Raw genomic sequence first — 27,777 nt, 5'->3', positions numbered from 1 at the left:
TATCCATTCATTCAACATATCTTTTATTGAATACTGACTAGGTTTGGGGCATGGAAACAGGCTCTGTGTTCACAGTGTATGTGAAACAATCATTAGTACCTGCCCACATGGAGCTTACAGTCTGGTGGGAGGGAGACTATAAACACAGAAATAAATATATAATAACAAACTATGATTAAGAGTCATGAAGGAAAAAAAGCAAGGTGCCATGAGAGATATTAACAGGTTAGGGGTCTAGGAAACTTTTCTGAGACAGTGACATTAGAGGTGAAACCTGAAGGGTGAATAGGAGTCAGTTATACAAAAGTGAAAAGAAAGAATATCCCAGGCAGATAGAATGAGAAAAGACTCTGATGTAGCATAGAGTTTGGGATATTTGAGAAACAAAGGACCAGTGTGGCCAGAACCTCGTACACTAGGGGAGCCTGGCGTAGGATGATGCTGGAAGGGATCCAGGTTCAATAGGATGCTATATGCCCTGTTGAAACATTTGGGTTTTTCTAAGTGCACTGAGTTGTAAGCAATGGAGTAACCCGGTTTAATTTAATTTTTTAAAAGTCATTGCTCTGTGAAAAATGAAATGAAGAAGGCAAAGAGAAGAAAGGAGAGATCAGTTAAAAGGCTATTGTAACTCAGACAAGAAGTGATGATGGCTTGAACTCAGACAATAGCAATACAGATAGAGAGGCATAGAGGATTCAAGATACATTTTGATGTAGGGAGCAAGGGAGAGAACAGTATCAAGAATTTCACTGAAAAATTCTACTTAGAGCACCTGGATGGAATGGACGGAGGTGCCATTTACCAAGATGGGAAAGACCAGGAAAAGGTTGAAAGGGAAGAGATTGAGAGTTCAGAATTGTACATAGTAGTTTCTGAGATTTCTGTGAACCTTCCAAGTGAATACATAAATTGGGAATCATCAGCAAATAAATGGTATTTAAAAGAAAAGGAGTGGATAAGACTACCTAGGAAAAGACTATAGAGTGGGAGAGAAAAGAAGAGGAGAAAAGCAGACATGAACAGAGAAGCAAAACTAAGCCCTGAGGAAATGCAACACAGAAATCTGATAGAGAAGAGCATCTGGAAAAAGGACCCCAGAAGCAATGGCTAGAGAGAAAAGAGGAAACCAAGACAGGTGAAGTCACTGAGGTTAAGAGAAAAGAATATTTCAAAAAGATGAGTTTGGTAGACTGTTTAAGTGTTTCTGAGAGGTCAAGCAATGTGGAGGCCATTGATGACCTTTATGAGGTCAGTTTTGATAAAGCAATGGAGGTAGAAACTATACTGGAGTGTGTTCAAGAATGATGGACAGAGGTGAAAACAGCTTGCAGAGAGAAGCAGAGGAATAGGGTAATAAATGGCTATCTTCTCAATTTGGCCTCCTGGCCAGGTCAGCTACAAATTTATTCCATCTCTCCTCCCAAGTTTTCATGGCAGCCTTTTTATCAATATCCAACAAAGTGCTGAACCTGTAGGAGAAAAAGCACCCAGGTCAGCCCCAGAAGAAAGGGTTGGGCAAAAGGTTAGGGGATCTCAGATGCTTGCAGAGCACATTTCTCCCCAGTCCAAGAGCAGCAATGAAACAGAGGCAATGTGCAGAAAACACACAGAAACCTTCCTGGTTTCTGCCCCAAAACTCCAAGAGAGATAAACACAAGTTGTGGGATGAAAGAGGGGGTTGGGGATCTGGGAATTACACAGGATACTCACTTGATAGAGTTCATGGCTAGCTGTTTGAGTGTCCTCAGATCGGCTGCCATTCCCCCAATGCCCATGAAGGCCTCATAGAAATCATAGGATAAGCCTTTGGCACCAAAGACAGCTGGGTCATCAGAGCTGATCACCATGGGGTACCCAGTGGCCATCAGAACAGCAGCAGGATGGTTTCTCAAGTCAGACACCAGTTTCAGAACCTGCCAATAAGAGGCAAAGGAAAAAGACAAACTTTGGCCCATAAAAAGAGTTGTCACAAAAGAGTCAAGACCATGAGCATAACTAGCTCCTTTCTTATCCTCATCACCACTGAACATTGGGATGACTTCTGGGCACAACACAGGAATAGAGCCAGTCCTCATGCTCTTCCTAATTTTCTCCAAGTTTCTTCACCACCACAAATATTTGGTCCCTCTCTTGGTCCGGCTCAGAGAAGCTCTCCTGAACACAGCAAGACAGGCAGATGCACAAAGAACCCCAAGCAGTATCCTATGGCCCTTCCCACTCCACTGGCCTTCCTCACTGTCCCTTTAGCTTTGTCTATAGCTTTGCCCAAAATTCTACCCCACTGGGGACCCTCACTGATGCCTCATTGTTATGAATGGGTAAGGCAAAGGGCCATTCCTAAATAACTTACTAATGGGAGTGAGACAGTGGAGGAATATAGAAAACCAGTGCGCTAAGGAGCAAGAAATTATACAGAAATTATTTCCTCTGTTTGGAAATCAGAACAGAGGTTGAAATTGGAGGGTTGGTTGCATGGATCACACATACCTGGTTGGAGATGGGACAGACTTCTATGGGGATGTTCTTCTTCCAGGAGTCGGCCCAGACTGCTGGGTGTTTGGTCAAAGCAAATCCGTGGCCAATCCTGGTAGAGTTCAGTAGTAGAGCATCCAGAAGGTTCCTATCTATGGAAGTGCCCTGCCAGTCTGCAGAAAAAGGGATAGTCTTCAATAAGATGGATCTGGTCCATAGATCATCCTCAGATAAAAGCTCCAGATCCCCAAGAACAAAAAAGAACATTCACACACATACACACACACACACACACACACACACACACACACACACACACACAATCTTTCTCATAACAATGCTAAGGGAAGGTATGGCAAGCCTTTATTTTATGTATGTGTATGTAACAGATGAGGAAGTTGAAACTTACACCGGCTTTGTAAATTGAAGGAGCATATTCAGTTAAGTAGTAAAACTGGGTTTCAAACTTTGGTCTATCTGACTCCACAGTCTATATTCTTTCTTTTCGTTTTTTGTTTGTTTCCAGAGCTATGTTCTAGAAATTTTTTTATTATCTTTACAACGTGTTGCAAACTCTCTCAATATAATTAGTTGTATGTACTTACTCAATTTATATCTTCAACAATATCAACTGCAACATCAATTGCAAGATACAACGACCAGCACAAAGTGGTGGCAGATACTGTCAGCTGCCTACTTACCAGCCATCCCCACTGTATCTTCCTTGCTGGCAGGGCTTTCTTTGGAGGGCAAAAATAACAGGTCCTGACTCTCCCAGCTTCCCTTGCAGCTAAGATAGTCCTAATGCTATCCTGGAAGGTTATTGGTGGGGAGTTCTTGGGCTTCCTCCTTGATAAAAGGAGATGAGCTAGAGGAAATAGCTTGTCTTTTGCTTCACTGGATTGGTTATGCCTAGATGGAACTTGACTACCTGACAACCAAGTAAGGTGAAACCCTGGACTTGACATGGACAGCAGAGGTCACTTATTATAGAAAATAATAGATGACTTTGGGACACCTGGGTGGCTCAGTCGTTTAAGTGTCTGCCTTCAGCTCAGATTATGATCTTGGGGTCCTGGGTGGAGCCCCATGTGGGGCTCCCTGCTCAGTGGGGACTCTGCTTCTCCTTCTCCCTCTGTCCCTCCTACTCCCTCCCTGCTTGTGCTCACCCTCTCTCAAATGGATAAATAAAATAAAAATAAATAAAATAGATGACCTTGTTGTAAAACCTATTAAATGTGTGTATGCCATTCCTGGCAGCCAAAAGCATCCTAACTGATCTACATTTAAAATATGAAAATTCCACTTTTCTGTTAGTAATAAAACCCCAGAATTCCCATTGCTGGTTAGGGTATGCGTTTCAGGTGGATTTTCACTGGTTTCCTATCTAGAACTTTCTTTTCAAAGATATCTTCCTATTTATTTATTTATGATTTTATTTATTTGAGAGACAGTGAGTGAGAGAGAGTGAGCACGAGCAGGGGGAGAAACAGAGGGAGAGGGAGAAGCAGACTCCCTGACCACTGAGCAGGGAGCCCAACATGGGGCTGGATCCCAGGACCCTGGGATCATGACCTGAGCCGAAGGCAGATGCTTAACCAACTAAGCCACCCAGGTGCCCCTCTTCCTTTTTAAAAATAAGAACATGACTCTTGAGTATTAAATACCCAGGTCCTGGCAAAATCCCCTCCTAGGGCCGTGCATCTTAGAATGTGGTTAGATCCTGTTGCACTGTTTCATACTGTTGAAATGATTTCACACAGGTAAGTATGATTTTCCCAACTAGATCACAAGTTCTTCAAGGTTAACAACCTTTACCCCCTTGCCACATCTCCCACAAACAATTCTTCAAATCTCCTAGAACAACTTTGATCTAAAATGGATCCAAAATGACTTGAAATGTCAAGAAAAAAAGGGATTAATGCACATGGACCCTTCTTCTGAGAGATGGTGTGATAAACCAAGGTTTGAACCTGGTTGTGAAATTCAAGCCCCCACTGCTCTTCACTTATCTCCTTGGTATTCTAATGATGACTGGTGCCCAAGGTACTCAGGGACACCAGGTGGGATGCAGCAGCAAGTTTTCCTCCTGATCTAAACCCCCAACATCTTCATTTTGACCTGAAATTGCAGCCATAATCTGGGACTCTTTTTGCTTAGGGTTTAAACATTTTAAGGACTGGAATATGCGAAGGTCGGTCTGAGAGAGGACGCATGAGCCTATGGAGAGAGCATTGGGGAACAAAGCTGTGGCTAGGCTAATGGCATTTCAGAAACAATAGCAGCGGGCCTGCTTGAGCTGGGTGGGGTCTCCTCTTCAGCACTGATGAGTGTGGACAGAGCCTCCCAGCTGCTAGAGCAGGCCTGGTTGTAGTCCCTCTTCTGCCATTTAACCCATGTATGACTTTGGACAGGTGAATTAATCTCTTTTTTTTTTTAAGATTTTTTTTTTTAATTTATTCGACAGAGATAGAGACAGCCAGCGAGAGAGGGAACACAAGCAGGGGGAGTGGGAGAGGAAGAAGCAGGCTCATAGCAGAGGAGCCTGATGTGGGGCTTGATCCCACAACGCCGGGATCATGCCCTGAGCCGAAGGCAGACGCTCAACTGCTGTGCCACCCAGGTGCCCCAGGTGAATTAATCTGTTAAGCACAATTTGCTCATTATAAAATGGAGATCATCAGAAAAGGCTACTCTGTTTGGAGACTTTGGCTCTTCACCTATAAAATGGGGGAAGAAGGGGGCCTGGGTGGCTCAGCTCGGTAAGCATCCAACTATCGATTTCAGCTCAGGTCATGATCTCAGGGTCTTGAGATGGAGCCCGGAGTCCGGCTCTGTATTCAGTGGGGAGTGTGCTTGAGATTCTCTCTCTCCCTCTCCCTCTGCCCCTCCCCCACTCAAATAAATAAATAAATAAATAAATAAATCTTTTAAATAAAATAAAAGAGGGATAAAACACCTTCCTAGCAGGACTGGGGTGAGAATTAGAAATAATATATGTGGGGTGCCTGGGTGGCTCAGTAGGTTAAGTGTCTGCCTTTGGCTCAGGTCATGATAACCAGGGTCCTGGGATCCAGTCCCACGTTGGGCTCCCTGCTCTGCGAGAAGTCTTCTTCTCCCTCTCCCTCTGCCTACTGCTCCCCTGCTTGTGCTCCCTCTCTGTCAAATAGATAAACAAAATCTTAAAAAAAAAGAAAAAGAAAAGAAAGAATATATGTAAAGTGCCAGATACTATTATCATTGTTATTCCTTCTCCAGGGGGTTGCTGGCAGGATTAAGTGAAATAATGCATAAAATTGGACAAGTGCTATAAAAGGACTATCAACAATATCAGTACTGCCCCAAGATCCCAGCAGTTCTCTTGAATGGTGAGGAGGAGCCCTCCCATCTATCACCTCCTCTGTCCTGCTTGTCTCCATATGGCTCACCTGTCTCTCCAGCATGGAAAAAGTAAGGCAGTTTAACGCCATGCAAGCTGGGAATCATCAAAGCCTCCCTGTAGTCATACAAGGAGTGGCCAGTGTCCTCATGCCCCACCTGCAGGATAGAGAGCAGGGGACATGGAGCCATCTGCTTGGTCCATGCCTCAACTGTAACTACAACAAAATTGTGCTTCTCAAACTAAACCACACTTATCCCCAGGGCTTTGTAGCTGTGTGCCAAGAGTAAGGGTGCCTTAGGATAAAAAGGGTACCTCCTTCAGAATGCCTATTTTAATTTTGGGGGAGGGGGCAGACAATGACACATTTTTATAATAAGCCAAATACGGATATTCAATGTAGTAGAATGGAGTGCAGGCTTGAAAGAGAGTTGGAACTTGCAAGTAGATCCCTTTGAACAACTACCTATCCCCCTTCTGACCCCAATTTCCCTCTAGGACTTGTCCATTACAGCCCTCGTAGGGACTGTTCTGGAAGCTCTATACTAGAGGCACTCCTTCTCAGCCCCCTTTGTCAGTGCTGCATGCAGAGGGAAAAGGTGAGATGGGAGGGCCTTCTGCCCCTTTCAGGAGGACCACATCCTTTGGGCAATCCCCAGGGATCCCAGGAGGACATCCCAGGTCCAAGCAAAATGAGTCTTTGAAATCCACTCCTTTGAGCTCTGGATGGTCTGAAAATAAGAGCTTAAGCACAGACTCAGGAAAAATGTACAGATTCTGTAAGAGGGAGTCAGGAGTGCCTTTCAGCCAGTTAGTTCAAACTAATTTAACTTTCTTAATGAGACCGACGAGTTGTCATCTGGGAAGTGCGCCCTGGCTGACAGAACCTGGCTAGGGCTTTGATTTGGTTGGAGGGGCAGGGGACAACTTTGCATCCCTGACAGTTTTGTCCAGGGCTGGCCCCATCTCGGTTTCCAGACCTCCCCCTCAACGCATACACCATGTGCTACAGTTTTAAGAGCCAGCTGTGGGTAGGCAACGTGGGCTAGAAAGAGGGCGGATGGCAGGGGAACAGGAGTAAGCCCACCATTACTGCCCAACCTCCTTGAATTCTCCTTATTCTGGAACTCCCCCTTTCAGCCTTCTGGCCCTTTCTGCTCCCCTGTCTCTTGTGACTGTCATCCTCCTGCAGGCCCCCAGAGAAGGTCAATGCTAAACTCTGGCCAGGCCTGCAGAGGGTTTCTGTGGGAGCCGCCAAAGCCTTCAGGAAGAGCGGCCTGCTGGGCCCCGCTCTCAGATAGCTTTGTGGTGCAGAGTCCATTACCAGGTCAAACCCTGCCACCATCCTGGGGAACATGTTTCGAAGCATCATGGCTCTTTGGATGGACTTCATGATGAAGGACACGTTTCTTATTCTGCAAGAGAGACACAGAGAAGCAGGGACGACAGCGTGACTTGGCGTTGGTACTGCTGTGTACCCCAGAGTGGCTCCGTCGGCACCTGGGGCTGGGCTGGTCTGAGGTACTCAGCAACCACTCCCCATGGTCCACGGGACCCTATCCTGACCGGGCTACTGTGATCCCTACGAGTGGCTACATCTGGGAGATATTTCACCGAAATCCAACCCTATCGAGGACTCTGGCTGGCTCCAGAAGGATCCATAGTGTCTGAAAAGCAAGTGAGGGAGACCTGTGGGATACTTTTCATTTAATCTACATTTGGATGAAGCAAAGAGGGCTCGTCCAAAACTTGCCCTGCATCTCTGAGAGGATGGCTCCCAGTAGTGGGTGCAGTAGAGCCTGGCTCTCTGTTCACTGGGCACCTATGAAATGCAACAGACCCCCAAGTCCCTGTCAGGTCAGCTGGACCTGGAAACGATAGGTCCTCTGCCCTGAATTAAATCAGCAAGGCCCTGGGAACTCCAGAAACCATATAACTGAACTGTCTGTCTTCTCTCCTCACCCTCTCTGTTCAAGTCCTGGATGGGGATTGAGGCAAACAGCACAACCACAGAAGCACCAGCAAGAAAAGTCTGGTACAGCTCTGTGACAGGACAAAGGTCTCTGCACAGCAGCTGGCTCACTTGTTCCTCAGTTCTGTGGGCCTAAATTTCTCCTGCCCCCTTCCCCCATACTTGCTCATTCCCTCTCCTACAGAGCTCTAAGGGAACACCATTAACCAACTAGCTGCTGCCCAGCCCTCACACCCTCCTGCCACGGTTCCCAGGGAGCTTCTGAGGGAAACCCCAGCCTGCCAGCTCCATCCTGGCTGACTAGCACACGGGCAGGCCTCTGCTCCTGCGCCTCACCCCTCCAGCCCTCACAAGGAGGGAAGGGGAGTCAGGGGGGATGGGGCGGGGAGGAGTCTGACTGTCCTTCAGAGCCCAGCCTCTAGGGTAGGCTGAGCAAATGGAGGAGCTGCCGCTCCCCAAGCCCTGACTCCATGTAATCCCCATCCGATTGCTGCCCCCACATCTCCAGCCCTGTAGACGGGTCACAGGCCTTAGGCTGGCTGCCCTTTGACAGGAGGAAAGAGCCATCCTTTGGTACAATCAGAAGGAAAATTAAGCTATAAAGTTTTCTGTGATTGCTTGAGGGAAGAGTGGTCCTTGTTCACACCATCAGGTCCCACAAACATGCCCCTATGGGGTGTCCACACACAGACTCCAAGATACCTGTCACTCAGGGCTCTGTCACCAGTCAAGGCCTTGCACACAGCCATCCACAGCACTTGGATGACATCAGGCAGAACCCCAGAGGCAAATTAAAACTAAGAAATGAGCCAGTTATCTGAACATACAGGCAAAAACATATCCATAACTGAGTTACCCAGGCCAATATGGGGTCAGGGCCTAGAATTACCTGGAAAATTGCCACAGTTCTTCATTTCAACTTAGTTGCAAAGATTTGAACTAGAAGTGACTTTAGAGGTAGATGTTTGCACCCATGCACAAACGTACCTTCAGAGCCCATGGCTCTTTGGCACTGGGGGTAGGTCTCTGATGCCAGCCTCCCAGACTCCCTCTTTCTCCCTCTCTCCTCCCCTCCCTTCTTAGTGGCTCTGACTGCACCCTGTTCTCCCAAATCCTGCAGTTTCAACCTGTTCTCTCTCACCTGTGATCCGAATAAATAAGTTTGATTCCAATAAACCCAGGATGCTTTTTTGCAAACATACAAGCCACTTCTCTATAAGTCCTCACTGACCACTCTTGGTCATGGATGGTCCCATTCAGTTCATAAACCTGAGAAGGAAGCACGGTCATGGTCAGACATCAGAGGTGAGTGAAACTTCATTCCCATTGCCAATAATCTGTAAAACCATGCTGGACTTCACAATTTTCTTGACCAATGCCTTCAAGAGCCTCAGCCATTTCTCAGAAATCCTAGTCCTGTCTGGGATAATGCTCTTGAACACCACAAAGCTGGGTGTCTGCCTGTCTCATTCACTGCTGGTCCTTCCACCTAGAACAGTGCCTGGCACATGGCAGGCACCCAGCAGGCATTTGTGTAATGAACGAAGAACAGGTCAGTGGGGGAGAGGACCCACTTCATCTCCCCCACTTTCCCACCCCTAGGCGAGATGTCCCCTGAGGTGGACATGGTGAGAGGCAGAGTGAAAAGAGCCAGCAATGGAGAGTGGGTAAGGCAAAGGAGAAGGAAAAGGTATAAAGAAGTACCCTCTAAAGTGCCCTCTTTGCAGGCTGGGCCACACCAAGCCCGCTGTTGAGAAGCTGGAGGGGGTTGGAGTGACGCGTCCCTGCCGCTCCCTCTGCCCTCCCGTCACTGGGTCAGCTCTGAGCCCTGCACAAAGTGGCAATTCAGGGTCAGGACAGGATGTGGGAGTTTCCAAAGAGATTGTGGGGCAAGGGAGGATGGGAAGAAATAATATGCAGAAGTTATTTTCATGAACATCAATTAAAAACCTGCTGTGTGCAAGGAATGAGGCTAGGCCCTGGAAGGGGTAGGCAAATGCTAGTAAGACAAGATGGCTGCCCTTAAGAAGTTCCCGATCTAGTGGAGACAGGCTCTTCATTTTTACGATATAAAGCAGGAAGACTTAAGTGCTAAATAGAGGTTTATGGGAACTCAGAGGAAAGGGGGTCCCTTTTAACTGGAGAGGGTCAGAGAAGTTTCCGGGTGAAATGGCGCTGGGCCTGAGGAGGCTGCTCCAGGCTGGCCCCTCTGGCTAAAGCATTGCTAGTCCTGTGTAGAGAGCGGTCGTTCTACAGAGCCAGAACTGCATGGCCAGGGAGCAGAGGCTAGAGGGCAGAGAGGCAGAATGGGAGCCACGAGCCCTCTCACCACCTAAGGGAAAGAAATCCCTTTTCCTCCCTGGGGTCATCTCTTATGTCCTAGAGCCGGTGGTATCCAGGAAGCTCTTCTCCTTCCCCTGCCAGTCACTTGCTCACTCTTACCGGCCCAGGGAACCTCCCCTTTCCCTCCCAGCTGCACCCTGGAGATGCTGCCTTCTGTTCCAGGGCAGCCTCCCCAGGCCCACAGAGCAGGCTCTTGGCTCTTTCACTTCCAGGGGGCCTGTTCTGCAGCCTGGGTTGGGGGAAATGGGGTGAATGGGCAGCTCTTTCTAGCCCCTCCTCTTGGCTCCATTGGCCTTGGTTCTTTGGTTTCCTTGCTGCTGCCCCAGTGAGGCGTGGCCTCTCATGCAATCCCCTGCAAGCCTGCCTCAGCCAACTGGGCTCAGTATGGGCAGGTGGCTCTTCCCTGATTGCTTGGCCTAGGAGTGGACATGCTCAAGCTTATTGAATGTTAAAGCGGCCAGAACTTTCCAGAAGAGAGAATCTCAGAAACGGCTAACTCAGTATCTAGACTAGCCTGTTACTATTATTATTTTTTTTACTGAAGGGGATCAGAACACACCACCCTAAAATATGCTACTTTTCCATAAGGATTATTTTGAGTGGAAGGCAATTAAGCAGCAAACACAGACAGAGCTCTCTGCCCTCCTCCTATCTGCCTACAAGCAGGACAGAAACTGTTGGTGAAGGTGCTCCCCCTCCCATCTCCCATACTAGGAGAACAAGGCTTGTCACTGGAGACAGAGGGTCACCACCGAGATGGGTCTGCACAAGCAAACCTTACTAACATAACCCTTATCTTCTATGAGTTTCCCCCATATATTTCTCTCTTCACAATCTACTGACCCAGAAACCCCAACCCCTCTTCCTGTGTATCATCATTTCTCCACAACTTATCACCACGGGTTAAAATAGTGTATAAGCACCTGGTCTACCCAGTTCTTTGGGTCTTCATTTTTTTCTACAAAGGCCTCCATGCACACAAAAATTAAATATTCATATCAAATACGATGTGCATGCCTTTTCTCCTGTTAATGTGGCTCTTGTCAGTTTAATTTGCAGTCCCCCAAAACAGAACCTTAAGAGGGTAAAGGAAAGTTACTTTCGTCCTTTCCTACTTTACCAAGGATTTTTTAAAGAACTCTTCCTGTCACTGATCAAGGCTTCAACAGACTTCCAGGCACTCTGTTAGAATCTTCACATCTTTGATGCTCAGAGAACCTATATCCTGTACCCCAGCAGTACTTAAAGTGTGGTAAGGGGACCCCTATGGGTCCCCTAGACTTTTCCAGGCAGTCTGCAAAATCAACAACTCTCCTCATAAAGATTTTAAGATGTTATTTGTCTTTTTCATTCTCATTCTCTCATAAGTGTACAGAATTTTCCAGAAGTTGTACCATGTGTGACAATAGTGCTTTGACAAATAATGGATTGTGTGCTTATGTAGGCTTGTGTTTTGAAATTTTCTCAGTTTTAATTTTTTTTTAAAGATTTTATTTGTTTATTTATTTGACAGAGAGAGACAACGAGAGAGGGAACACAAGCAAGGGGAGTGTGAGAGGGAGATGCAGGTTTCCCACTGAGCAGGGAGCCCGATGCAGAGCTCGATCCCAGGACCCTGGGATCATGACCTGAGCCGAAGGCACACTCTTAATGGCTGAGCCACCCAGGCACCCCTCAGTTTTAATTTCTCATACAGGCTAGATTATACAGGATATAGTAGATATAATCCACATAAACAAAAGCTCTTTGGGATACTCCAAAATTTTTGAATGTCCAAGTGTGAGAACAATGCATTAAACCAACCTAGAATTGATACTTGACACTGTCTTGGCATTACCCAGCTGATCTGCAGAAGGGAAAAACAGAATTCTTCCCCATGCCTTGACTGCTGTGTGATTCCTGAGTCACCCGGCCAGACATGCCAACAGGATTCTAAACTACTGGCGGTGGGCTCCAGGTCCTCTGAATCCTCCCACCTTCCGTCCTATAGCATCAGAGTAGGAGCTCCACAAATAAGTGTTCACTTAAGAAGGGCACTGTCCACTTGGAGTTTCAAAAGTCCTAAGCCTCGGGCAGCATGTTTTAGAGAAGGGATGAACAGGTGGGTATTGGAGCAGGTACAGTAGTGCTAGCAGAACAGAAGTGAAACAAAAGAACCTTTTAAAAAAAATCAACCAACAAATGACAATTCTGCCTAAAAGAAGCTCCTTGGCATATTAAACAAGTACGTACAGATATGCAAATGACACAACCAGAGGCATGATGGGGGCTTGCATATGGCTGCAGTTCCAAGCCATCAATTCTGTCATTCCAGTACTTCCTGCGGGAGCATCCGGGACTCCTGCCTTGCAGGGTTCCAACCCCACTGCCAGTTCCCATAGCACGGAGAGCTGCGAAGATGGAATCTGGCCCCTGAGGCTGCAGATGCCAGAGCCCTTGTCTCTTGGTGCCTCAGTAAATCACCACAGGGTCTGCCCATGCCTTGTGCTCCTGGGCTTCCGGCTCCTGGCCAAGAAACTGCAGGCTTTATGGAAGCACCTAGGACAGGACCTGAATGCTCAAGAGCACCCCCATTTCAAGGAGCAAGAGACCCTTTTCACGAGGAGACCTGCAACCGCTGACAGCCTCAAAGCCACTCCACTACCAGTTAGAACACTGCTGTGAAGCCAGGCATTCAAGGAAAGTTCTCAGCTGGTGAGGGGGTTCTGGGCAGCCTTCTGGAATCAGGCTCCCAGTAGAGGTATGTTCTGCCCCAGTCAATCATACCTCCCAGGGTCCCTGCAAGGACCAAATGATTTAATATTTGTAAAGCACTCAGAAATGATAACTGTTGGGGCACCCGGCTGGCTCAGCCAGAAGAGCCTGTGATTCTCGATCTCAGGGTCATGAGTTCGAGCCCCCCCGTTGGGTGTAGAGATTACTTAAAAAGATCAATAAAAACATAAAAAAGAAATGATAACTACTAATAATAATGTTATTATTACCAATCTTATTATCACCAGATGTAGAAAAACTCAAAATCTGCAGTTACCCTAGGAAGATGAGTTAATATCTAAGAATTGAACAATTAGCAAGTACAAGTAGGTGGTGTCAGTCATTTACCTAAGACTATGTGATACAAAAGCTACTATCTCCCTGTAATAAGCCCCCTTGAGTTGAAAACACACTGGATTCAATGAGATTATCTCCATTTTTCATTACAGTTTAATTGTGAAACTATAAAGTTGTCTATTTATGCAAGCCAAAGTAAGATTACAAAATTTTATTGTCTATGATATCATGGAATTACAGAATTCCAAAGGTGGAAGGAACCGAAAGGAAATGTGAAAGCAGACAGGTGCTCAAGGTCACACAATTAGTTTGTATCAAACCAGAAACCAGGACTCAGAATTTCTAACTCTCAACGCAACTCGAGCACCATGCATTTAATGTGCATTAACTGGGCTTGTATTATGTGCCAGGTAATGTCAAGAGCCTTCCGTCGTAAACTCCTTTAATCTTCAAAACCACACTATCAGGTAGTTCTCATTTTACAGATGAGGATTTTGAGGCTGAGAAAGGTCAAGAAACTCAGTCCTACTCCACAGTGGGAGTGAGGAATGGGGGTCTGCAGAGTTTCAGAATCTTGCTGACCCTGAGGGGCTCTTGTCATCAGAGCAGCCCCTGTCTTCACCTTCATACTCCAGTGGCGGGTAGGGGTCTCAGTGTCTCAGCTCCGGCTGCACATTACAATCACCTAGGCAGGGGGAGATGCCTCGGTCTCACCCCAGACTAGTTAAATCAGAATCAGAATCTCTGGGGTCACAGTTGGTCATTTTTATTTTAACCTCCCCAGGTGGTTCCAACATACAATGTACAGCTAGGGTTAAGAGCTACCATTTTTGTGGACTTGACAGACAAGTAAACAGCTTGACTACAGGGTAGTCAAGGGTAAGGGGAGCAATTAAGGGGGTCCCCCAACCTCGCTTGTCAGTATTCTCGTAGTTTCACCAGTAACAGGAAACAATGGTCACTTCAGCAACAAGCCAGGTGGAATTTTCAGTGGCGGCTCGGCCAAAATTCCAGGAAAAACCCTGGCGGTGCGAGTTGGTAGGCAAAGCCCGAGTAGTGTTCCTTACACAAGTGACAGCATCCAAGGAAACGTCCGGGAACGACCACGATGGGTTCTCTCTGCCACTGGCCGTCTCTCTCCTAAGACCCCCTGTCAGGAAGGGCCAGCAACACTATCTCCTGTTGATAATCCTCTGGGGTTTTGGAAGAGCTCGGCTCGGAAGACTGGCTGGGACCCAGTCTGGGCCTCCGATTCTGGCCGTGGGGGAAGGGACTGGAGCCCAGGAGATAAGACCCGCCCAGCAACTGTTGCTAAAGGCAAGTAGCCTTTGTTATCAAGCATTAGTAACACAATAGGAGGCTGAGCAGCCAGGATAGTCCATCAACATCATCCCAGGCCCTGAATTAGCCCACAAGCAAGACGGGGGAGTTTGCACGGCTCAGCAAAAGAATTCCCGTGCAGACGGTTTTTAGTTGTTAATGTGCTGATGGCTCCCCCTACTCTGGCTAATGGGGGGCATTAAGGCACAGACTCTCTATTGCAAGAGGCCTTTGTTCCAGGGTCAGAGCAGAACAAATGGTCAAATCCCATCCCCCTCAGCCTCTCCAGAATCCCAAATCCCAGCAGCCTTCCACCTTCTAGGATGGCCGGGGGGGGGGGCGGGGGGGGAGCAGAGTGGGACAAGAGGTTAGGAGCGAGGCAAGGTCCCCAAGTGAAATGCCCCAGAGCCCACTCCTCTGTGGGGGAAGGAGAAAAGGGGGAGGGATGGAACAGGAAACGACTGATTTCCCTCCAGTTTCTCAGCACCTTCCCCTAAATGCTTCCCCACCGGCTCAAGATGAAAGTCACAGCCCTCAAATGGACCAAGACTCAAAGCCTCTGCAATCCCCCCCTCCCCTCCACCCCCTAAGGCACCCAGGGCTCTGTCAGGATTGATGGGCTACCTCCCCCCACGCTCCACACCGAGAAAACTGCCAGGATTGCCCAACAGGAAGCGGCCCCCAGCAGGGGCCAGCACTACTCTGGGTGAAGCGTTAGCTCAGCCAGTCGCAGGGGCTCTCTTTCCCCTATGGAGGGATGAGCCGGATGCCCTCTCCACCAGCTCCTTTTGAGATTGAGCATGGCTGCCTCAATGCTCAGAGAATCCAGCACCCTGGCCTCTATCCAGTCACTCCTTACCACCGATGTGATCTTGGTCGAGCTCTTTGACCTTCCCAAGCCTCAGTTTTCATGTCTGTAAAGCGCAAGCTTGCTGTGCAGCTCAAGAGCTTTGTAAAGGTCAAGGCGGAGAAGGCCCTTGCTCCAAGTATGGTCTGGGAGCGACCATCTGCACTAGAGTCACCGGGAGCAGGGGAATAAGCTGAGTTAATTTCTCAGCTTCCTGGCCCTACCCAAGAAGACAGAATTAGAATCCGGGGAGGTCGAGGCCCAAACGCGAGTTTTAAAGAGTACCTGCAGATTATTCATGCGAGCCTCTGAGTCTGAGGACCACTGTCAACAAACACGATTATCTCTACTGGTGCCTCTTGGCAATGTAAGATGTGGTGCCAGCCTGAAATATCTCACAATCTGACCTAAATCATGGGGCAACAAACACTGGGTGCTGGAAATCCACATTACTAGGAAACAAAGACGGAGAGGTGGACTGCCACAGGCCTGATACAGGGGTGAAGGAGGGGTTGGCGGACCTACAAACCAGTTTCAGTGGAACCCAGAGAGGAGGATGGGCTGAGATGGGGTGGAGCCCATACTTGGAGAGAAAAGGATTTTCCAGGCCAAAACACAGGAATAAATTGTTCTGGGAAGCGCAATTTCTTCCAACTCACATAGGCCAGACCAAATGCCAGCTCATCTCCCTTAGAAAGTCTTCTAATAGGTGGATGGACCCTTGCTTCCTGTAAAAGGATCATTTGTGTCCAGGTCTTACCTACTCTGTTCACAAAACTGCTGAAAGCTGTACTGGTGGACAAAGGTCAGCCCCACTCGTATTTCCCAAGAACTGTACTCAGGGCTTTAACTACCAAACAAGCAGTCAGATCCTGAGGGAGATAGGCACCTTAGCTGAGAGCCTACAGTTTGGGATCCTCCAGGGCCAGCCTTGAGCTAAACTTAAGGAGGGTATTAACATATCTGAGGGGAAAGGTGGGTCAGTCCGGAGAGCTGAGCCTTGAGGAAGCTTGGTCTCAGATGAAGGGAAAGGGAGCCCTGACACACAAACTGGAATTACTGGTTCTTGGGACAGGTATATCCTTCATCAGAGGGTCTCTGAAGATTTTAGATCAAACTGGGGTTTGTAAAATCAGTTTAGGAATCCCAACAAGAATTTAAAAATTTTTTAGAATGCAAAAGTATCAATATCTGTACATTGTATTATTTCCTAAAATGTTTCATAGATACATATGGATACATGTGGAAACACTGTCTTTAATAAAGTCAATTTACTATAGCATTTTCTACTCTCCCTGGGGAAAGGGTGATCATTTTCATCAGATTTTCCAAAGATTAGGTACACTGTTGTGTACTCTCTTAAATTCTCAGAGCCCAGTGACAGGGCTTCTTAGGACTCCCGCTCACCAACATCCTGGCTATAACTTGGCTTCAGGAAAGGCTAAGATTTGCCTTCAAGGAGAGAGAGTTTCCCAGTCAAGAAGCATAAGTGTCTGGGGGCGCCTGGGTGGCACTGTGGTTAAGCTTCTGCCTTCAGCTCAGGGCATGATCCCGGCGTTATGGGATCGAGCCCCACATCAGGCTCTTCCACTATGAGCCTGCTTCTTCCTCTCCCACTCCCCCTGCTTGTGTTCCCTCTCTCGCTGGCTGTCTCTATCTCTGTCAAATAAATAAAAAAAACCTTTAAAAAAAAAAAAGAAGCATAAGTGTCTGGTCTAATTGACAGTTTTCTCCAAAAACCAGCATTCTGACTTTCTTGTTATACTTCTGCCTCTTATGAATTTGGTCAATGTGTTTTGGTCCTCTATCACTTCTGAGTGCACAAACAATAACATTTCCAAGACTATAAAGACCATGGAATATGGTAACAAAGCCAAAATAATGCCACCCTGTGGGCCTTGCCACAAACTTGAAGGTCAGTCACCAAGGCATTGGTATGCTCAACAAATATTTCAATGAATAAGCGGACTAGTTAGGATATGATGTAGGGGAGAGCTCTACACAAAGGTCATGGTTCCCCAAGCCACTTAAAATCTTTAACCAGCTCAAACTCTTTGTGAGCCCACCAAATAGAACATTCAGAAATCCTGCCTACTCCCACAACACCCAATTCCTCCCCACAAATAGTCTTCAGGGAAGGTCTGTCCCACAGACATCCCAAAGGAATGGTCCAGGAGCATCTGATCACCTGAAGCTGCTCTCCTCAATGAGGAGTCCCCTAATGGGGAGGCCATCCTCGTTCTCTCCTTCTACAGTGGCTCCTTCTCAGCCCACTTCATGAATTTTCCAGCCTATTTCTGTTTGCAGGGCCCCTTTCTTGGCCCACGCCTCCTTTCAACTCACAGTTTCTGTGGGAACCTCATCCCTCTGACAGTTTTAAGGATTACCTTTCTGCAGACAAATTATCACACATCTGCTTCCAGGCTAGAACTCTCCTCTGGGCTCCAAAGTCACATATTCAACCACTTCCCAAACATCTTCAAAGGGCTGTCTCAGAGGTACCTCCAACACTACAGGTTCAAAACCAAAATTTCTATTCTCCCTCCCCATCCTGCTCCTCCTGTTACTTCCCCTATCTTCAATAATGTCACCACCAGTTAACTCAACTCAAGCCGGACGCCAACCAGTCATCATAGAGTCCTCACCTCACATGGTCAGTCAGGAAGACCTCGAGAGTCCTCCTCCGGCACAGTGCACATCTCCACCTCCTCATTGTTCCTGTCCCCCCAGCCTCATCATCTCAAACCTGCTGTTTCCCTGCTCTCCCAGCCTCCATCCCCACCTCTCTCACCAGGCAACCCTCACACCGCAATCCGTTCTCCCCAGTGCTACCAAGGTGATCCATTCACCAGACCCATCAGCTGTCCCAGGACCAAGAGTGTAGTCTTGAGGGATTCTGGGAAGCTAAATTTTGATATGAAAGGAAACCAGGTCAAGAAAGGTTCAGGTATGAGGCACTGCTCAGAGTCCGAGGCCAGGGAACCCTGAGCATCCAGGAGGCATGGTGTATCCAGGAGAAGGTAAAAAGTAGGGGTCATGAGAGAAGGGGGTACAAAGGGGATTTTCACAGTTTTGGGGGGCCAGCCAAGAGCAGTGCAGGTTTCCTTGCTCATGGGGGCCCCTGGAAAGACGCATATCCCATTTGGGATAAAACCAGCATCCAATCCTATACCAGTACTCAGGTGGGGAGCCTTTGAAGACCTACAGACTGAGATCTGAAAGTGAAGCCAGAGCAGAGGAAAGAGGTGGGCTCACCGGGAACAGCATGGCTCTGAGCTCCAGGTAGAGCACATTGTCCTGGTAGAACTCCTCCAGGGCCTGGAAGACATAGTCTCTGAACACTGGTGCATAGTGGACAAGGCCAGAGATTGTGAAGAAGATCCTTTGAAACTTGGCCCAGACGATATTTTGGTTTGCATAATCCACCTCGGGGTTCTCAGTCATCAGAGTGAAATTCTTTAGCAGTCTGTCCAGGACACAAAGTGGGTAAATTAAGGAGGCATGTTTCAAGCCATCACCTTCAGGCACCTGCAGGATTCCTCCCACCTTGCTTCTCCCACCAGCTGACCCAGACGCATCAAGTGAACAGTGATGAGAGGCGAGGGGAAGCACTCCTGTCTGATGGAGGCCGCTCCCTGAGACGTGCTTCATGCTCCTCAAGACCCAGCTCAGGTGGGATGTTCCCACCAACCAGGCTCTCCTGCTCCCTCTTCCATGCTTAGCCAGTCCAACCCCACTGTGCTTACATCCAAGATCAAGCTCTCATGGGGGGGCGGGGTTTGCGCCAAATTGTATCTCCCTAAAATCCATAGGTTGAAATCCTCACCCTCAATGTGGCTATAGTTAGAGATAGGGCCTTTATGGCGGTAATTAAGGTTAAATGAGGTCATAAGAGTGGGGCCCACATAGAATAGGACTGTTGTCAGGGACACCAGGAGTGCACACACACACAGAGGAAAGGCCATGTGAGGACCCACTGACTGCAAGCCAAGGCCAGAGGCCTCGGGAGAGACCAAACTTGCCAGGATCTTGATCTTGAACATCTAGCTTCCAGACCAGTGAGAAAATAAATTTCTATTGTTTAAGCCGCCCAGTCTGCAGTATTCTGTTATGGCAGCCCCAGGAAGCTAATACAGGATGTACGATGGAAACATGGGAACTACACCACCCACGCTTCACCCCTGAGTGGCCATGTACTAGCTGTGTGGCCATGGGCAGATTCCTTAACCATGCTGAGCTTCATGTTTCTTATTCGTAAAGGGAAGTAAGCTCACAAAAGCACTCTATGGATGGTTCTATGATGAAAACAGTTATTACTTATAATATTACTTTTCAAGTGTGTTAGGAAGTTGCTCCATCACATTTCCAAGCTGTTTCACCCACCAATGCACTGTCATTATTCCAGGAGCTGGGAGCTTTTCATCTTTCTGGTGTTAAGCATCTAGACAAATTTCATTTGATCCAACAATAGTGTTACTGTTAATACCTCTTACAGATCAAATTGGATTTTAAATGAATCAGGAACTTGCTATTTGAATGCTTTTGTGAAGTAAAGTGTCTTGTAAAGTTAAAAGAAAAAGGCTCCTGATTTTATTTAAGGCCAGATTTGCATATATTGGTTTGTACTAAGGAAGACACACCTGCACCTGCACACTGCCCACTACTATGATACTATGATGGGTGTGTAACACAGTCTTTCCAAGCCACACTCACCTGCTGTCAAACTCAGTGACGTTCTGCATCTCCTTTCGATATTTTTCCAGCAAAACCCACTCTGAACACTCTGCTGCCAGAGGGGTGGGGGGTGTTGGATAAGCAAATTTGAACTTCAGGGCCCCCTTTGGGGTGATACAGAAATGGCAGTGGGGCCTATAGGTGACATTTTTCACCAGCCAGTTCATGCTCAGGATGCCGAAGTCATGGACATGTAAGGCAGCCCCTGGAAAGGGAAGAGGGGTGGGGGTGGGGGTGAAGCAAAAGAGGTGAAGTCCAGATTCCAGGGCACAGGGGCCGTGAGGACAGTGTCAATGGATACTCCTATGGGCCCAGATACTCCCTTGTGGGTGGATGCAGTCGCTTTGTCAGGGAAGACAGTAATGCCCAGCTCCCATGCCCTACTGTCTCTCTGAGGCAGAGTCCCTTCTGAAGCAGGGCTTTGGGTTTGCAGGGTAAACCAGCAGCCACCTTGGACCAGCCCCTTCCTAGTTTGCCAAGAAAGAACAAAGGTACAGAATAGCTGAGTGGGGTTCTCGCTGCTCCATTTATTTATTTTCATTTTATTTATCATTATTTTTTAAAGTAGGCTCCACACCCAATGTGGGGCTTGAACTCACAACCCTGAGATCAAGAGTCACACGCTGTGTGACTGAGCCAGCCACATGCTCCTCACTGCTCCATTTAGAACAATAACAGCTCCAGTAAAAATGCTAGCTCCAAGTTTAGTTCCCCTACCTGCCCAGCACCCCAAACCACCCTCTCCAAACCTCTACCTTTTGGCATCTTCTTCAGGATATTAAACACCTCACTCTTCTCAATGAGATTCTTGGCCTGGAAAAAGTGCATGCTCGGAGGAAAATTCTGGATCTTCATGGCCTGTGTCACCTCAGCCTTTTTAAGAGCCATGAGCCTCTCATTGGCCAGCTCCTCCTGTTCGGTCAGCACCAAATGCCCCCCCAGCTGCATCATCTTCTCTCTCATCAACAGCTGGGTTCGTGCTGCATCTATGGATATGGCTGAGCTGAAAAAAGGTATCACCACCACCAAAAGCAGGAAGAGCAGGGCTGGCTGCCCCAACGGGCCACCCATGGACATCGGGAAGCCTGGAAGAGGAAATCGCTTAGATGGAAACCCAAAAGGGCTAAAGAAGGGAGTAGGTCAGTGAAAATCTACAGATTTAAATGTCAAACTCTGATTCTCCTTCTCCCACTCTGTTCTCAGATTACCAGGAGGCAGCATACTGAAGGATTCTTCTCCAAGCCCGCAGAGGAAAGACCTCCAGGTACAGACCTCAAGGAGTTTCCCAACTAATAAGGCACCATGAGCCCTCCTTGAAAAAAGTGGAGCTTTTCAGTTAGCGAGCCCTGTTCACACATAGAAGAGGACATTACAATCAGTTTTTTAGTATTTCACTTTTAAATATTGTCAGAGAGCAAGAGATCACAAGGCATATAAAGAAAGCCTCCAACATGGTAAAGAAACACGAAAAAAACAGAGAGAGAAGGAAAAAAAGGGAAACAGAGACGATGCAGGAAATAAAAGAAAAATTCAAAAGAACCATACTTAATATCCCAAGAAGGACACGAAAAGATACTGTGTCCATAAAACAACTACAGGCAATTATTTAAAATGTAATTTTTTATACTATGGCTAGCTGGCTGGCTCAGTCGGCTCAGCATGAAACTCCTTGTCTCAAGATTGTGAGTTCAAGTCCCACACTGGGTGCAGAGATTACTTAAAAAAAATTAGGGGCACCTGAGTGGCTCGGTTAAGCGTCTGCCTTCAGCTCAGGTCATGATCTCGGGGCCCTGGAATCAAGCCCCACGTCTGGCTTCCTGCTCAGCAGGGAGTCTCCTTCTCTCTCTCCCTCTGACCCTCCCCCTGTTGTGCTCTCTTGGGCTCTCTTTCTCAAAATAATAATAATAATAATAATAATAATAATAATAATAATCGAAATAATTAAATAAATTTAAAAATAAACAATGAGAAAGAGCTTTTAGAAATTAAAAATACAAAAGCTGAGAAGCGCCTGGGTGGCTCAGTTGGTCAAGCATCTGTCTTCAGCTCAAGTCATGATCCCAGGGTCTGGGATCGAGTCCCACATCAGGCTCCCAGCTCAGCAGGGAGACTGCTTCTCCCTCTGCCTGTCACTCAGCCTGCTTGTGCTCTCTGGCGCTCTCTCTCTGACAAATACATTTTAAAGGGGCGCCTGGGTGGCACAGCAGTTAAGCGTCTGCCTTCGGCTCAGGGCATGATCCCGGCGTTCTGGGATCGAGCCCCACATCAGGCTCCTCTGCTATGAGCCTGCTTCTTCCTCTCCCACTCCCCCTGCTTGTGTTCCTTCTCTCGCTGGCTGTCTCTATCTCTGTCAAATAAATAAATAAAATCTTTAAAACAAAAATACATTTAAAAAATCATTTAAAAAGAAAAAAGATTCTCTCTCCCTCTGCTCCCCCCTCTACACTCTCTATCTAAAATAAATAAATAAATCTTTTTAAAAATACAAAAGCTGTAATTTTAAAAATTAACTAGCAATATTACAGGATGGATTTCAAGACAATCTTTCAGAAATTAGGACAAAATAAGAGAGAAACAAATGAGATGATTATTGGCTCAGGAAACCCACCCCCAAATAATAGACATATCAGAAGGAAAAAGAAAAAAAATAGGAGAAAAAAGTAAATAAGTAATAGAAAAAATTGGGCCAGAATGGAAGACCTGAGTCTCTGGTTTAATGAGGCTTGTTGAGCTCCTAGCATAGCACAATTGCCACTGGCTACACCAAGATAGATCATCTTGATATTTTGGAATGTTAGCACTAAAAGATGTTAAAAGCTTCTAGAGAGCAGCTAGTCCAGGTTGGCAGTGAGCAAGGATTTAAGGGCAGAAGGAAAGAAACTTGCTTTTATTGGGTCTCCTCATGCCGGGCATTATGTTAGGACTTCACCTGGGTCATTTGTTTGAATTACATTTAGGAATTATGGGGCGTGTGGCTGGCTCAATCAGAGGAGCATGCAACTCTTGATCTCAGGGTTGTGAGTTCAAGCCCCAAGTTGGGTGTAGAGATTACATAAATAAATAAATAAATAAATAAATAAATAAATAAATAAATAAATAAAGGAATTTTTTCTGCATACTTGAAAGTATGATACAGTATCCTGGAAAGAATCAGGGCTATAATTTGGAAGACCTCAGGATCAGTCTCAAATTAGTATGTCTTTAACCATGAGACCTTGGGCAAACTGCTCAATGTCTATGGGTCTCAGTTTCTCACTGTGAAAAGGGTGAATTACACGAGATCAGTGGCCCTCCAAGTGTGATACAGGTATCATCAGTGATACAAGATACCACTGTTTAGGTTGAATAAAAAAATTTTTTAAATAAGTTAACTGAAAGAAAGATACTAAGTAGGGGCGGCTGGGTGGCTTATTTAGTTAAGCATCTGCCTTCGGCTCAGGTCATGGTCTCAGGGTCCTGGGATCAAGCCCCACATCAGCCTCCCTGCTCAGTGGGGAGCCTGCTTCTCCCTCTCCCTCTCCCCCTGCTGTGCTCTTGTGCTCTCCTCTCTCTCTCTCTCTCTCTCTCTCTCTCGCTCACTCCTTCTCTCAAATAAATACAATCATTTTTTTAAAGAAAGATATTAAGTAAATAGAGATGCAGAGATACGACAAAGGTAAAAAGCTTGCTAATCACTGAAATACAATATATCCCAGGTTCTTTCCAAGGCTAAATTCAATTATTTTAAGGTACATCAGACTCCACGAGGGAATTTTCAGAAGGAACTGGATACTATTTACTCTAATACCACAGCTATGGTAGGGGCTGTACCTTCCTAATCAGAGAGTTGGACTTTCGAAGAACCCCTGCAAGTTCATCAAGCCTTCGAATCTCTTCAGACTACAATGTTTGCCAACAGCTGAAAGAGGAGAGTGACATTTATGCCACCATCCCATCCCTCCCATGCTGCATCCTCCAATCAATGGCCCCAGCCCCTTGTCCCTCTCTCCTTACTGACACATAGCAGAGGCCACTAAGTTCCACAGTCTCCATCTCTGTCCTCTCCACAGACCCCAGAAGCAGTTGTGCGGCCCAGCATCTAGGGACATTTCCTGGCCTGACAGACAAAAGTTTATCTAACACCGGTCCTGGCCCAGGTTGGCTGAGCATCAGGAAAAATCATCCCTATAACACTTGCTATGCTGACTCCTCTCTCTCCTCATGAAAAGTTTCCTTTACTTTTAAAAGAGGGTGCATGAAAACTCTATAGTTTTTTTTACCAGAGTAAGAACAAAGAAATGGACCATGTACATCTGTGACTGAGTCAATGGCCTTGGGTCTACAGCCATTTTCAAAAGCCTGTTGTGGAGCCAGCCGGTGCTCTTCCTCCCCACTGGGAGGCACAAACCGCCTTCAGGCGGGGGGGGGGGGGGGGGGGGGGGGGGGGGTGTCAGGGAGGGCTGCCAGCAGGTACATAGAGCCCAAGTGCCAGTGTCCCAGCTACCTTCTGTAACCTCACAAGCGAGACGCCCACCCCAGGGGATCCCAGGTACCTCAGAGCAGCTCCAGAAACTGCAGACTGTTTGCCGAGTCTCCCGACAGCTGTGTCAGAAGCCCCAGAAAAGCTCACCATCCTGTTTTCACTTCCTGTCAGCTCGGGTTTCACTTCCTCCCAGCCTCATGCTGCTCAGGCCTCCAAAGAGAGGCAAGGAAGACGGGGTCTGGCAGAGCCGAGGCAGCAAGTGGGCCTGAGAGTACGGGTTTACATGTGTGCATGTGTGTGTGTGCACTGATGTGCTTGTGGGGTGATTTCTGTGTGTGTTTGTATGTGTTCGCGTGCCTCTGTGCGTGTGTGCGTGTGGGTGTTAAGTATGTGTTTGTGAGGCAGTTCTACGCATGTTTGTGTCTATGTGTTGGTGTGAGTTTATGCGTGTGTGTGGGCTTCTATAGGTTTGAGGGGAGGATATGGGTGTGTTTATGTTTGGGGTGTCTTTGTAGGGTCCAGAGCATAGTCTTAGACAACGAGCACCACAAGGAGGCACTCCAAAATCTGCCCATGAACTTTGGGAAGTATAGCCCTCCTCCAAAGGTGACTGGGAATTGTGGGGCAACCCTCTAGACAGAGGGTGAAAAGGTACATATAACAGAGGGTAAATGTTTTAGGGGGAAAATTCGGGGATGTGGGAGCAGGACAGTTGAGGAAGTAGGGAAGTATGAGGCAAGAGCAAGGGGGCGGGGAGGACGGGCTGGAGGGCAAGAGGCAGAAGCTTCCGGGGGGGAGAGAAGAGTGGGACCAAGTCCTGATACCCAGACGCTGGAGTCAGGCCTACCTTTGCACCCTGGCCTGGCCATTCGCAGCTGTGTGGCCTTGACGATGTTATTTAAACTCTCTATACTTCAGTGTCCTGATCTGAAAATGGAGGTCACAAATCAATGACTACACAGGGTCCGCTGTGAGAATGTATGCAAAGTGCCCGGTGCATAGTAAGTTCTCCAGAAAGAGTAGCCGTTAGTACTACTGGAAATAACTATTGTGACAGAGCATCGAGTGAGGCTAAATAAGACGTTTAAGACCATCCCAGTGACTTCTGCAACACACGCCTGTTCCACAGACTTGCCGAGTACCCCTCCTGCCCTGCCCCCTCTAAAGGCCTTCTACCCCAGAGACACCCACAAACCGTCCAGCAGTTCCACTTCTTCTGTCTCTAAACGTCTGGAACCTTGGGGCCCCTTGTCATCATCTTCTCTAAAAAGTAAAAAGGTCATCGTCTCATAAACAAGAAGAAATCCAAAAGTGAAAATACAGAGGAACTAACAATTCCCTCATCACGAGTTCAAGATTAATTTTTTTACAAGTCCATGAAATCACAAGAAACAAGTAGTAAAGACAGACCAATTGACTAACAGAAGGGTAGGAAGGGAAAAATCACCCATTTTGAACGTAAGTCATTAGAAGGTTTTTTTAAGGTACCAGAGCAGAGCTCCTTCCAAAAGCTTTGGTTAAAAGTAAGAGCTAATGTTCACATCCCAAACGCTTGGCTCCGGAGACTCTGGCTCAGGACTCAGCTGGGAAGTACAGAAAGCCAGGGGAGGGCTGTGGGTCCTGAGGCTGGAGTTATTGCATCAGCCAGAAGCTACCTGGGCCAGGGGAGTAGAGGACCCAGATGTTGAGACAGAAGCAGAGAGGGGAACTGCTGCACGGTGTAAAATGGAGAGGCCGTTCTGGGAGAATATTCTGCCAAGCGCAGAGACTGTAAAATATGGAACAGGGCTCTGCTTTTTACACTTTATTGAAGACAACCATCAGAAGCAGAACTGGCCTTGTGTTTAAAAATCTGGGCAGAAAAAGGGAACCAAAGTGTCTTTTAGTGATTACAAAGCCTAACCTAAAGGGAACCAAGTCTGAAAGGACAGGCGCGTATGACCCCAAAACTGGAGACAGGAGAGGTTTTCAGAATTAAAGATGGTGTATGGCTACACAAACATTCGAGAGGTATTTTCATTAAAACATTGCTTTCCCCCATCAATTCCATGAATTATATGCCATTGGTATATGTAACCTTCAGCAAACTAGAGGAGATTTAACTCTGGTGGAAGGTTTGAAGCGCTGGACATACCACTTCAACAGAAGATAAATAAGGTTCTCTGATCCCCGAGTTTAAAACAATGAAATGATAATAGCTAAAATTTATTGGGAATTATATATATTTACTGATTTAATCCTTGTAGTGATCTTATAAGGTAGGACTATTGCTAGCTCTCCTTGACCCGTGAGTACACTGAAGAACCTGGAGGGAGGTTGGTAACTTGCCCAAGGTCACACAGCTGCACTTGCAAGTTTCCACCCACAGCCTTCCCACGCAGCAAGGAAACAGAAGGTCTTCAAGGTGGTGGGGAGCCTCTGGTGTGGGAGACCACACCTCAAGACAGAAGGGAAGATCCCTGGAGGAGAGTCCAATTAGCAAAGATGAGACACAGGAACAGATATAATCGGGCAAAGATGATTTTTCTGAATACTGGGAGCTTGTGCTTTTAATAGCCAGAGTTTTTCAGGAAGCAAAAAATAAGCTCTTTCAAGGAATTGCTGTGTGATTAAAAAAAAAAATTCTTAACATCTATGAGCTTAATGCCTTTATCTGCAATAAGGGGAGAATAACATGTTCTTCCTACTGTTTTTTACCAAGTAAGTTTGTGTGTGTGTATTAAATAATACACATGAAAATATTTCTTTTTTCTTTCTTTCTTTCTTTCTTTCTTTCTTTCTTTCTTTCTTTCTTTCTTTCTTTCTTTTTAGGGAGTGAGAGAGCACAAGAGATGGACGAGGCAGAGGGAGAGAGAGAGAATCTCCAATAGGCTCCACAATCAGCATGGAGCCCCAGAGATCATGACCCGAGCTGAAATCAAGAGAATCATCTGGACGCTTAACCAACGGCACCACCCAGGTGCCCCTTAAGATTTTATTTTTTTAAGTAATCTCTACACCCAACATGGTGCTTGATCTCGATCCCTAGATCAAGACTCACATGTCCCACCCACTGAGCCAGTCTGGCGCTCCCAAATTAGACCATTGAAACGCAAAGACGAAACCCCTAGAGCCACAGACATTCTATTTGAACTCTCTTTAGCAGAGCACTGCAAATTTCTTTGGGGGAAGAGAAACAGTTTCTAGCCTAGTTA

At 46.9% G+C, this 27,777-nt stretch overlaps 1 protein-coding gene across 4 annotated transcripts; it reads right to left on the bottom strand.

Moving 5' to 3' along the window:
- Window positions 1–2: 2 nt before the first annotated feature.
- On the bottom strand, window positions 3–25,453 carry ADA2 (adenosine deaminase 2). 4 transcript variants are annotated; one of them, XM_034644684.1, is made up of 10 exons: window positions 25,431–25,451; window positions 20,877–21,206; window positions 20,101–20,326; window positions 18,643–18,853; window positions 8,968–9,095; window positions 7,179–7,269; window positions 5,904–6,012; window positions 2,491–2,648; window positions 1,714–1,916; window positions 3–1,472 (listed from the first exon to the last, which is right to left on the bottom strand). In XM_034644684.1, exons 2-10 carry the CDS (start codon window positions 21,196–21,198, stop codon window positions 1,373–1,375), a joined length of 1,548 nt encoding a protein of 515 aa, XP_034500575.1. In that variant the 5' UTR covers window positions 21,199–21,206; window positions 25,431–25,451; the 3' UTR covers window positions 3–1,372. The 4 variants fall into 4 exon arrangements, with proteins under 4 accessions (XP_034500575.1, XP_002914162.2, XP_019648971.1 ...); XM_002914116.4 differs by lacking the exon at window positions 25,431–25,451 and adding an exon at window positions 24,654–24,791; XM_019793412.2 differs by lacking the exons at window positions 20,877–21,206; window positions 25,431–25,451 and adding an exon at window positions 24,654–24,788.
- Window positions 25,454–27,777: the final 2,324 nt, after the last annotated feature.

Source organism: Ailuropoda melanoleuca, chromosome 16 (genome assembly GCF_002007445.2).
Source record: "Ailuropoda melanoleuca isolate Jingjing chromosome 16, ASM200744v2, whole genome shotgun sequence".
Lineage (NCBI taxonomy): Eukaryota > Metazoa > Chordata > Mammalia > Carnivora > Ursidae > Ailuropoda > Ailuropoda melanoleuca.
The sequence above is the reverse complement of the archived record's forward strand: the minus strand, read 5'-3'. Positions and strand labels throughout refer to the sequence as shown.

What these genes read in the sequence shown, in the direction of transcription:
- ADA2 (XM_034644684.1), bottom strand. Translation starts at nt 21,198, where the DNA reads ATGTCCATGGGTGGCCCGTTGGGGCAGCCAGCCCTGCTCTTCCTGCTT. An exon ending in TTTCCATGCTGGAGAGACAG is followed by an intron (nt 2,649 to 5,903) that starts GTGAGCCATATG and finishes CTTTTTCTGCAG; the next exon opens with ACTGGCAGGGCACTTCCATA. An exon ending in CTAGCCATGAACTCTATCAA is followed by an intron (nt 1,473 to 1,713) that starts GTGAGTATCCTG and finishes TTTCTCCTACAG; the next exon opens with GTTCAGCACTTTGTTGGATA.